General features: G+C 45.1%; 1 protein-coding gene across 3 annotated transcripts; it reads right to left on the bottom strand.

Moving 5' to 3' along the window:
• Positions 1–565: 565 nt before the first annotated feature.
• On the bottom strand, positions 566–9,096 carry LOC121574658 (ubiquitin carboxyl-terminal hydrolase 37-like). 3 transcript variants are annotated; one of them, XM_045220675.1, is made up of 12 exons: positions 8,595–9,096; positions 7,989–8,150; positions 7,512–7,643; positions 6,775–6,907; positions 6,547–6,683; positions 6,312–6,411; positions 6,100–6,179; positions 5,607–5,887; positions 5,357–5,403; positions 5,105–5,186; positions 4,160–4,295; positions 566–892 (listed from the first exon to the last, which is right to left on the bottom strand). In XM_045220675.1, the coding sequence occupies exons 1-12, from the start codon at positions 8,675–8,677 to the stop codon at positions 856–858; spliced, it is 1,410 nt and encodes a 469-aa protein (XP_045076610.1). In that variant the 5' UTR covers positions 8,678–9,096; the 3' UTR covers positions 566–855. The 3 variants fall into 3 exon arrangements, with proteins under 3 accessions (XP_045076610.1, XP_045076611.1, XP_045076612.1); XM_045220676.1 differs by having other exon boundaries at positions 8,052–8,150; XM_045220677.1 differs by lacking the exons at positions 566–892; positions 5,357–5,403 and having other exon boundaries at positions 4,193–4,295.
• Between the last annotated feature and the right edge of the window lie 1,696 nt (positions 9,097–10,792).

Here is a 10,792-nt window from a genome sequence, read left to right as displayed (position 1 = left end):
GACATCCTGGGGACCTGGTTCAATGTCGAATATTGCAGTGCATCCGGTGTCACCATGATTAATAAGAGGTTGTACACCACAGTGTATTTCACAACAGGAGGATTTCAAACCAAACCAAATAGAAGGGATGTTGTACCACAGTGTCCACCCTCTAAATAATCAGACACTCTATCCACCACATTTACATGTGTACTACATTTAGTGTGCATACTTTATTTGTTTTTTACATGCGCTTTATACAAGTAGTCGAAACAAGGGCAGATATTTATGACGTACGCTACTGAAAAGGATGCTCATGCTAGTGTTGAAGAGCAAGTCTCCCTTGAGCCGCATGATTGACAGACCAGTCATCATTTATGGTGGGGGGAGATCGGAAATCAGATTCGTTAAGTTATTATTATTTTTTTTGACACAGCAGTGGGAATATCGTCAGGGAAAGACATGAAGAGGGGAAAACATGGGGGTGTTGAGGCTGGGCTGGGGGTGTGAGGCTGAGCCAGTGCTGCCCCTGTTGAGGCTGAGCCCAGTGCTGCCCCTGTTGAGGCTGAGCCCAGTGCAGATCTGAGGGTGTTGAGGCTGGGCCTGGTTCTACCCCTGTTGAGACTGGGCTGGGGGTGTTGAAGCTGGGCCTGGTACTACCCCTGTTGAGGCTGGGCTGAGGGTGTTGAAGCTGGGCTGAAGGTGTTGAGGCTAGGCTGAGGGTGTTGAAGCTGGGCTGAGGGTGTTGAGGCTAGGCTGAGGGTGTTGAGGCTGGGCTGAGGGTGTTGAGGATGGGCTATGGGTGTTGAGTCTGGGCTTGGGGTGTTGAGGCTGGGCCAGGTTCTGCCCCTGTTGAGGCTGGTGCTGGTGGCCCTATTAGGCCCTGTGTGCTGGGGCCTGCTGCTCTCCTGTCCTGAAGGGTGAAAGGAACCACTTACTGTACATACAGTACACATACAGTATCTCACAAAAGTGAGTACACAATAATTATACAGTGGGGAAAAAAAGTATTTAGTCAGCCACCAATTGTGCAAGTTCTCCCACTTAAAAAGATGAGAGAGGCCTGTAATTTTCATCATAGGTACACGTCAACTATGACAGACAAAATGAGGGGAAAAAATCCAGAAAATCACATTGTAGGATTTTTTATGAATTTATTTGCAAATTATGGTGGAAAATAAGTATTTGGTCAATAACAAAAGTTTCTCAATACTTTGTTATATACCCTTTGTTGGCAATGACACAGGTCAAACGTTTTCTGTAAGTCTTCACAAGGTTTTCACACACTGTTGCTGGTATTTTGGCCCATTCCTTCACGCAGATCTCCTCTAGAGCAGTGATGTTTTGGGGCTGTCGCTGGGCAACACAGACTTTCAACTCCCTCCAAAGATTTTCTATGGGGTTGAGATCTGGAGACTGGCTAGGCCACTCCAGGACCTTGAAATGCTTCTTACGAAGCCACTCCTTCGTTGCCCGGGCGGTGTGTTTGGGATCATTGTCATGCTGAAAGACCCAGCCACGTTTCATATTCAATGCCCTTGCTGATGGAAGGAGGTTTTCACTCAAAATCTCACGATACATGCCCCCATTCATTCTTTCCTTTACACGGATCAGTCGTCCTGGTCCCTTTGCAGAAAAACAGCCCCAAAGCATGATGTTTCCACCCCAATGCTTCACAGTAGGTATGGTGTTCTTTGGATGCAACTCAGCATTCTTTGTCCTACAAACACGACAAGTTGAGTTTTTACCAAAAAGTTATATTTTGGTTTCATCTGACCATATGACATTCTCCCAATCCTCTTCTGGATCATCCAAATGCACTCTAGCAAACTTCAGACGGGCCTGGACATGTACTGGCTTAAGCAGGGGTCACGTCTTGCACTGCAGGATTTGAGTCCCTGGCGGCGTAGTGTGTTGCTGATGGTAGGCTTTGTTACTTTGGTCCCAGCTCTCTGCAGGTCATTCACTAGCTCCCCCCGTGTGGTTCTGGTATTTTTGCTCACCGTTCTTGTGATCATTTTGACCCCACGGGGTGAGATCTTGCGTGGAGCCCCAGATCAGGGAGATTATCAGTGGTCTTGTATGTCTTCCATTTCCTAATAATTGCTCCCACAGTTGATTTCTTCAAACCAAGCTGCTTACCTATTGCAGATTCAGTCTTCCCAGCCTAGTGCAGGTCTACAATTTTGTTTCTGGTGTCCTTTGACAGCTCTTTGGTCTTGGCCATAGTGGAGTTTGGAGTGTGACTGTTTGAGGTTGTGGACAGGTGTCTTTTATACTGATAACAAGTTCAAACAGGTGCCATTAATACAGGTAACGAGTGGAGGACAGAGGAGCCTCTTAAAGAAGAAGTTACAGGTCTGTGAGAGCCAGAAATCATGCTTGTTTGTACGTGACCAAATACTTATTTTCCAACATAATTTGCAAATAAATTCATTAAAAATCCTACAATGTGATTTTCTGGATTTTTTCCCCTCAATTTGTCTGTCATAGTTGACGTGTACCTATGATGAAAATTACAGGCCTCTCTCATCTTTTTAAGTGGAAGAACTTGCACAATTGGTGGCTGACTAAATACTTTTTTCCCCCACTGTACTTTGCTACAATGTAAAGTAGTGAGTAAACAGCAGTGTACATTTGCTGTCCCCTCAAAATAACTCAACACACAGCCATTAATGTCTAAACCGCTGGCAACAAAAGTGAGTACACCCCTAGGTGAAAATGTCCAAATTGGGCCCAATTAGCCATTTTCCCTCCCCGGTGTCAAGTGACTCGTTAGTGTTACAAGGTCTCAGGTGTGAATGGGGAGCAGGTGTGTTAAATTTGGTGTCATCGCTCTCACACTCCCTCATTCTGGTCACTGGAAGTTCAACATGGCACCTCATGGCAAAGAACTCTCTGAGGATCTGAAAAAAATAATTGTTGCTCTACATAAAGATGGCCTGGGCTATAAGAAGATTGCCAAGACCCTGAAACTGAGCTGCAGCACGGTGGCCAAGACCATACAATGGTTTAACAGGACAGGTTCCACTCAGAACAGGCCTCGCCATGGTCGACCAAAGAAGTTGAGTGCACCTGCTCAGCGTCATATCCAGAGGTTGTCTTTGGGAAATAGACGTATGAGTGCTGCCAGCATTGCTGCAGAGGTTGAAGGGGTGGGGGGTCAGCCTGTCAGTGCTCAGACCATACGCCGCACACTGCATCAAATTGGTCTGCATGGCTGTCGTCCCAGAAGGAAGCATCTTCTAAAGATGATGCACAAAAAAGCCTGCAAACAGTTAGCTGAAGACAAGCAGACTAAGGACATGGATTACTGGAACCATGTCCTGTGGTCTGATGAGATAAACTTATTTGGTTCAGATGGTGTCAAGCGTGTGTGGCGGCAACCAGGTGAGGAGTACAAAGACAAGTGTGTCTTGCCTACAGTCAAGCATGGTGGTGGGAGTGTCATGGTCTGGGGCATGGCATGAGTGCTGCCGGCACTGGGGAGCTACAGTTCATTGAGGGAACCATGAATGCCATCATGTACTGTGACATACTGAAGCAGAGCATGATCCCCTCCCTTCGGAGACTGGGCCGCAGGGCAGTATTCCAACATGATAACGACCCCAAACACACCTCCAATACAACCACTGCCTTGCTAAAGAAGCTGAGGGTAAAGGTGATGGACTGGCCAAGCATGTCTCCAGACCTAAACCCTATTGAGCATCTGTGGGGCATCCTCAAACGGAAGGTGGAGGAGTGCAAGGTCTCTAACATCCACCAGCTCTGTGACGTCGTCATGGAGGAGTGGAAGAGGACTCCAGTGGCAACCTGTGAAGCTCTGGTGAACTCCATGCCCAAGAGGGTTAAGGCAGTGCTGGAAAATGATGGTGGCCACACAAAATATTGACACTTTGGGCCCAATTTGGACATTTTCACTTAGGGGTGTACTCACTTTTGTTGCCAGCGGTTTAGACATTAATGGCTGTGTGTTGAGTTATTTTGAGGGGACAGCACATTTACACTGTTATACAAGCTGTACACTCACTACTTTACATTGTAGCAAAGTGTCATTTCTTCAGTGTTGTCACATGAAAAGACATACTCAAATATTTACAAAAATGTGAGGGGTGTACTCACTTTTGTGAGATACTGTATATAGCAACACAAGAATATAGATGGCGAGAGTAAGCAGTACCTGAACATATAGAAGAGCAGGTAAGCACTCCGGGCTCTGGTCTTCAGCACAGTGGCTTCATTGGACATTGACACCTGGCTATCGTTACAACATAACCAGTTTCCACTGGCATTCAGGATGTCACTAACGTAGTGCCCTGTGGAACAAGGAAGACAGACTAGAGGTCAAGGGTCAGGCTCTTGTGGGTAATGAAGTGTGTTGTACAAGTTAACATTTAATTTGGGAGGTATTTTATCTGTTACATGTGTCAAGTTTCGAAATCAGAGATAAACAAATACACGTGGCATATAATTAGGCATGCCTCTCCATTCTTTTGAATTGCGCAAACTCTAAATATATCATGGCGCATGTCGGGATGGCACTTCGCTTGGCCGAAGTGGCTATTGGAGGGTCTAATTATCCCCTACACCAGGGTCCCCCAACTGGCGACCCGCGGAACGAATTTGGCCCACGGGTGATTTTATTTGGTCCCCCCATGTTTTCTGAGCAAAAAATGTTTAATTATTAAAAGACTGTAAAAACACCAGCAAATCAGCTCCAAGTGATTTTCATTTTGGAAATCTGTTACAAAGTATTCCCACGCACAATAAAGAGATGTATGTGACTGTATACAAATGTAAGCAAGGTTTGAAATGAGTCAAATATTATATCTGTTTGGGCTTCTTGCGGCCAATTTGCAGTCTACAAATTATTTGTAATTACGTTCCGGACCCCTGCCCATCTGGGGAAGAAGAAAATAATTGGTCCGCGGCTGAATCTAGTTGATGATCCCTGCCCTACACCCTCGATCATTTTCACTCCCTCAGCTTTGGGATACTTGTGTATATGGCAGAGGCGCACGTGAACGCGCAAATGGAGAGCTGAGGAGAAGGGAGTGATTTGGGATTCAGCCTAAGTCTTATGTACTGTGTATCTGCATGTGTGTGTTTTAAGGTATTTACTTACCGGAGTTTGCGAGGCCTCCTAAATGAGAAATTACGCCAGTCAGCTGGTAGTAGCCATTCACTGACTTCACTGGCTGCTGCTTCTGTAAGAAAACACTTGTGATCATAGGATTGTCATTTCCTCTACAGTCCACCACACTGTCTACAGTCTACTAGTCTACTGCAGGAGGTCTACTACATCTGTACTCCTCATAACTATCTCAGTGTTCTGTCATAACTTATTTTTCACTGGTTTCTCTCTCTCTCTCCTCACCACTGAGGCTGTCTGCAACACTTTCCCTGGTTCCTGGTCATTTGAACCTGAGGGGTCAAATATACATATAAAGAGCTGTGAAAAACGAGGTCACTTGTCTGAATTGCTCTGGTCTAAAACAGCTCAGATACATCACTAAATATGTCTGAGAAACATTTTAATTTGCAGCTTCTAGCTTCTCTGTCTGCAGGACCGTTTTGGGAGTGGGTGGTTTGTGTGGTGTTGGAGCAAGAATAGTGCCATGACCTACCTGAACAGCAGAGGGCGCTGTCTTTGGCCTGTCCAGGTGGGCTGGAGACTTGGCTGGTGAGGGTCTGTGGGCTGGAGACCTGACTGGTTTTGGTCTGGGGGATGGACACCTGGATGCTGGGGGCCTGGTTGGTGAGGGCCTGTGGGCTGGCAATGTGCAGGGTTGGAACCATGTCCCCACAGAGATCAGAGAGCCTCAGCTCTGGAGGAAACAAAAGAGGAGCCTCCAGCTTCTCCAACCCCCCAGGTCCTCCAAACCTCTTCAGATGCAGAACCAGCACACTGCCCAGAGACATAGAGGGAGAGAGATTAACAGACAGACAATGAAACCAGCCAACAAAATAACAGAAGAGTGAAATGTGTTTGGTGGTGCTCATCCCTAAGTCCTACAACCTGCTCAGGACGGTAACTACTCCTAAAGGCTCAGGACACAAGGACCACTCATTTCATTAAACACTGCCAGTCGTATGAGAGGTTATAAAGGGGCAACTCACAGAGGCAGTGTGTGGAACTGCTCCACCTTTGAGGCCTGGAGGCCTTTGCAGCCCTCACATGTGAATTCAACCTTTTCGCCCTGGGTTAGAAACAAAAGCATTACAAAATGAATGATACCACTACAATAACAAGATACATTATTCTGAGGCAGTGGGCAGCTTGCCCTGGGTGTTAGTCTCTACCCTCAAAGTGCTGAGCCCTAAGTGCTGACCTTGAAAGTGAGTGCTAGGCTGCTCAGCATGGTGCGCTCAGGGCTGAAGTCCAATGAGAGGTTGTTGTAGTCCTCTCTGGTGGACGACTCGCGCCCACAGCTTCAGAAGCAGGACAAAGAGAAGCAAAATGCATAAGGTCTCTACAATGTTTCTGTTATGCCATGTGTTTTGTAATATTATTTTTAGAAAGATCATGTTCCCAGTAGATACATTAGAACCAATGGGAGCTCTTACCTGGTACATGTGCGCACCGACACAAGCTGGAACTCCAGCTGGGAAACAGGGCAGGTATAGCTCACCCCGAGCATCTTCAGTGTCATGCCCTCCTCCTTCAGCTGGCACAGCATATTCACAAGTAACTCGTGTGCGTCCTATGAGGAAGAAGAGAAAATCAAATTATGAAGAGAAAATGAACCCTTGCTAAAAGAGCGCTCGTACAGAAGAGAGTAGCGCCTCAGTTACCTGTTGCGAGTCCCCCAGATACTTCAAATCTTGTCCTGACAAGGAGTACTTGACCTTCCACATGAGGACTGCTTTTGAGGCCTGGTTTGCGCCACTGTCAGGTAGACCCGAACGGTGCACATCAGACAGAGCCCTGTAGGGGAGACAGAGAGTAAATTAGCAGCTGACTGGATGGCGTCAACCTACTGGCCTACGGCTGAAGAGGCAGATGAGTATATCCAAATATTCTTAAACTAGCGGCACCCCATCATTGGAAATGATTAATTCGATACAATGCAATTTCACCTTTGAGGACGGACAATGAAGCAAAACTTCAAAAATGTGTTGTTTATTCTCCTAAGATATTTGGTTTGGATACTGCTCTCAACTGACTAAAGAAAGTCAGCGCATCATTGAAGGAGATGATCCTGCCGCAGTTTTGTGGCTCACGTTATTCTAATATAGATGGCTTTCTTTCGCAATGGGAAACACTCTTTTCATGCCACTTCGATACCGAAGTGACTTTTTCCCTAGCAGCTTACAGGAACTTACGCAGCAGGTTAGGAGAATTAACGTAGCCGATTAGGAGACTGAGATTAAGGTTAGGAAAAGGGTTAGGGTTAGCGAAAATGCTCTCCTAACCTGCTACGAAAATCACTTTCTATCGAAGTGGCGGGAAAAGAGTGTGTCCCTTCTTTAATTTATGACCACAAATAGTGGGTGGGTGGGTGTGTGTCTGCTCTTGAGCCTTCCCTTACCTGAGCAGGTTGGAGAAGGGGGAGGAGCTCCAGAGTTGTTCCTGGCGTAGGATTTCCTTTGAGAAGTAAGGCAGGACCAGAAGGCACTGCAGGGTGGCGTTAAGGAAGCAAGTGTTGCCAATGTTAGGCAACCTGTGAAGAAGAAGCAGCCATCAGTTTACACATAGAGATACAATATCCAGAAACATAGAGTGGCCTATGTCATAAACCTTCATAACTCTAGAATGTGATTACAATGGCAGCCACCTTGGTCAGGGATAAATTCTATGTAATTCTGTGAGTACACAAAGGAGTGGATGTCCTTTAGACCAAGATGACCATAATGCATGGGTTTATAATGATCTAATAAAACTGGCATGCTTGATAGTAAGCCCTGTCCCCATACTATATCAGACATTGATCTCTAAACAATAAAGAGTTTATTTTCAATGCATCTGCAGTGTGTTGTGGTTGCATCTGCGGTGTGTTGTGGTTCACCCAAGATGTTCCATGTTGACCCCGGCCCCCCGTTCTCCTCTGGCCCCCTGGGTCTCCTCTGACCCTCTGGTGGCTGAGCTGGCCCTGGGAAGAGTCAGGCTTCTGGCGGCTGAGATAGGCCTCTGCGGCCTTGGGCTAGAGTAGTCCTGAAGAGACAGAGGTCTGGAGGAAGGAGAGAAACAGGTCTAAAGCCTCCAAAGCAGAGATAGTATCACTCTACACAGTCTCTCTCTTAAATACTATAATGTACTATAAACACAGTCTGAGTAGTTATGAATGTATTGCTGTCCATATAAATGCAGTTTCTCAAATAGCCCAGGGTAATAGGTTAGTACTCTCTTTATCCACTAGATGGGGCGAGAAGAGCCTAAAACTACAGTTTGAGAAAAATAACTTTCTGGGACTGTGTTTATCAAGCGTCTCAGAGTAGGAATCTGATCTAGGATCAGTTTTGCCTTTTAGATCATAATAAATCAGTTTATTATGGACAGAGAGGACCTGATCCTAGATTATCACTCATACTCTTGATAAACACTGGCCCTAAACCCACCTCTCCAAGGAGACTCTAGGATGGCACTGTACTTATTTTATTTTTGTTTGAATTACCTGACAGTTGCGCCCTCTTGGCTGGTGTGTCCATGACGGTCCAGAAGGTTGGTAGGAGAGAGAGAACTAGGGAGGGACACCATTGGAGTGGATTTCACTGGGGAAGGGTGTTTGGCAGGTGACCGGGGGAGAGAGGGGTGTTTAGCAGGAGAGCAAGGCTGAGAGGAACATTTAACAGGAGAGGGAGGTGGATGGATGGAGGAGAGTTGGTCAGAGGGTGAGGGGACAGAGGTGGAGGAGACATTCCGTTCAGAACGGTCAGGTGGAATTGGAGAGGGGGATGAATTGCTACTCTCCTTCTTATTTCTTGTCTTCTGCTCCACATCAATTGAATTGGCTTTCTGCCGTTTTTTCTGTTGGGGGGGGGGTCATAAGAATAGGAAGAGGTAGGCCTAAATTAGAGGAACTTAGCTATCTATCCTAAACCTCAAATATCTCAGTATATACAGGTTATGTTGAGTGACATTTGCAAAAGCCAAACTTCATGTACATTTCATGTACACTTTTTGTGTATTCGTCAATCAGAATGTACTTTTACTTTTATTCTTCCCACTAGGTCTAAGAGAAAAATACTACACCAGAATTTAAGTAGTTGTTAATCGATTAAATGACCTGATTTCATACATTTTTGCACCAGCAGAAACAAGCCATGTCAATTAACCAATGAAGACAATTGAACATGCCACCACAATAAAGGCATTTTAATTTGAAGACAAGAGTGCCTTCATCTTCCTTGTTTTTTGATAGCTTCCATGTTCTTTGTGGGTTGGTCATCGGTTTATTGAAATGCTAAATGCTTTTTCTCTTATTCACCAGAAGATGGACAAAGGGTTGGTCAAAAGAATGTAAACAGGAAATAGAGATTTAGCCAAAACCTCAAACAACAACCCAGATTGGTTAGGGACAGTTTTCCTTATTCAATATTGCCCTGAGGGCAGCTCTGCCTCAAGGGCAGAATGAATGTGGTTGGTTCAATTAAAGCTCAATGGTCAGTGGGCAGAGCTTACAGCACCCAGTGCGAGTTAAATACACTTGCTAGGTGGTAAATTGGTGTTGGATTTAAGGCATATCACATGGGTTGCCACACGCAAGGTTGCTGGATTGAATTGTGTTTTCTAACCTCGCTCCAACCACTAAACAATTATTTGTACCTAAACTTAACCCAACCCTAGCTCGAGTCCCAGATCTGTTTGTGCTGTCTTGCAACTCCTATGTCATGGCATGACAATGACATAGCATGGCATGACAATGACATAGGAGAAGACAGACAGCACAAACTGATCTGGGACTGGGCTAACCCAACCCCTACCCTACTAGCCTTTAACTGAACCAATCACATTTTATAGTGACAGGTCAAATGGGTACAGTAAGGGTGTGGCGTCACTGTAAACATCTTTGATATTAAGCATCTCAATCATATCACGTGAAATGGAAGGAGTTCCCATTGGTCGTTTGACGACCCGTTACTCTACTCAGAGGACCATGGTTACATCCGTAACTCAGCGTTTTCATGTCTGTATTTATTCAAATGGAATACAACTGGAGAGTAACTTCAAAAGATACTCGTAGCATCTCTGAATCTTTATGTGGCATTCCTCCTCCAGACCTTATTGAGGGTTAGAAGGCTCCATAACGTCAGCTGCCCAGCTGCTTCCCTTTGCTGTGTTTCCTATTAGGACCGGCATGAATCCCAGACGATAAAGCTTCCTGAGCTGAAAGAGTTACAATGGTTAACAGAATTATCTTAAATTGGATTATCTTACATTTGTTTGTCTTTATTGAAATTGCATGGCATTTTCAATATGCCCACCCAATGTTCAAGAATGGCATTTTTCCCTTTTTTTCAGATTATAACCACTCACTTTCAGTTATTTGAAAAGGAAATAATCTCCCAAATATCACTATTTCTAAAACAAGCGATATAGAAAGTTGGTTGCAATTTCAATTTAATCCTCCAGAAACGACAGAACAAATAATGCAACAAATATTGTGGTTAATCTCAAATAGTCTAATTGACCAAAAAAAAGGTATATTCTTCGTAAATGATATCATCTATAGGACTGGTGGAGTTATGCCGCACATGCAGCTAACAAAAACATATGGAAATGTCTGCTCTACCCAAAATTACAAACAAATAATTGCAGCCTTACCGCAAAAATGGAAGAGGAAAGTGGAAGGGGGAGAAGGTAAGGAACTTG

This window comes from Coregonus clupeaformis, unplaced genomic scaffold (assembly GCF_020615455.1).
Source record: "Coregonus clupeaformis isolate EN_2021a unplaced genomic scaffold, ASM2061545v1 scaf4904, whole genome shotgun sequence".
In the NCBI taxonomy this organism is placed as follows: domain Eukaryota; kingdom Metazoa; phylum Chordata; class Actinopteri; order Salmoniformes; family Salmonidae; genus Coregonus; species Coregonus clupeaformis.
The sequence above is the reverse complement of the archived record's forward strand: the minus strand, read 5'-3'. Positions and strand labels throughout refer to the sequence as shown.

Excerpts from the sequence above, each read along its gene's own strand:
- LOC121574658 (XM_045220675.1), bottom strand. The coding sequence starts at position 8,677 with ATGGTGTCCCTCCCTAGTTCTCTCTCTCCTACCAACCTTCTGGACCGT. Across the intron at positions 6,412-6,546 it reads TCGGTGCGCACATGTACCAG|CTGTGGGCGCGAGTCGTCCA; the intron begins GTAAGAGCTCCC and ends CTGCTTCTGAAG. Across the intron at positions 6,180-6,311 it reads GCCTAGCACTCACTTTCAAG|GGCGAAAAGGTTGAATTCAC; the intron begins GTCAGCACTTAG and ends TTTCTAACCCAG.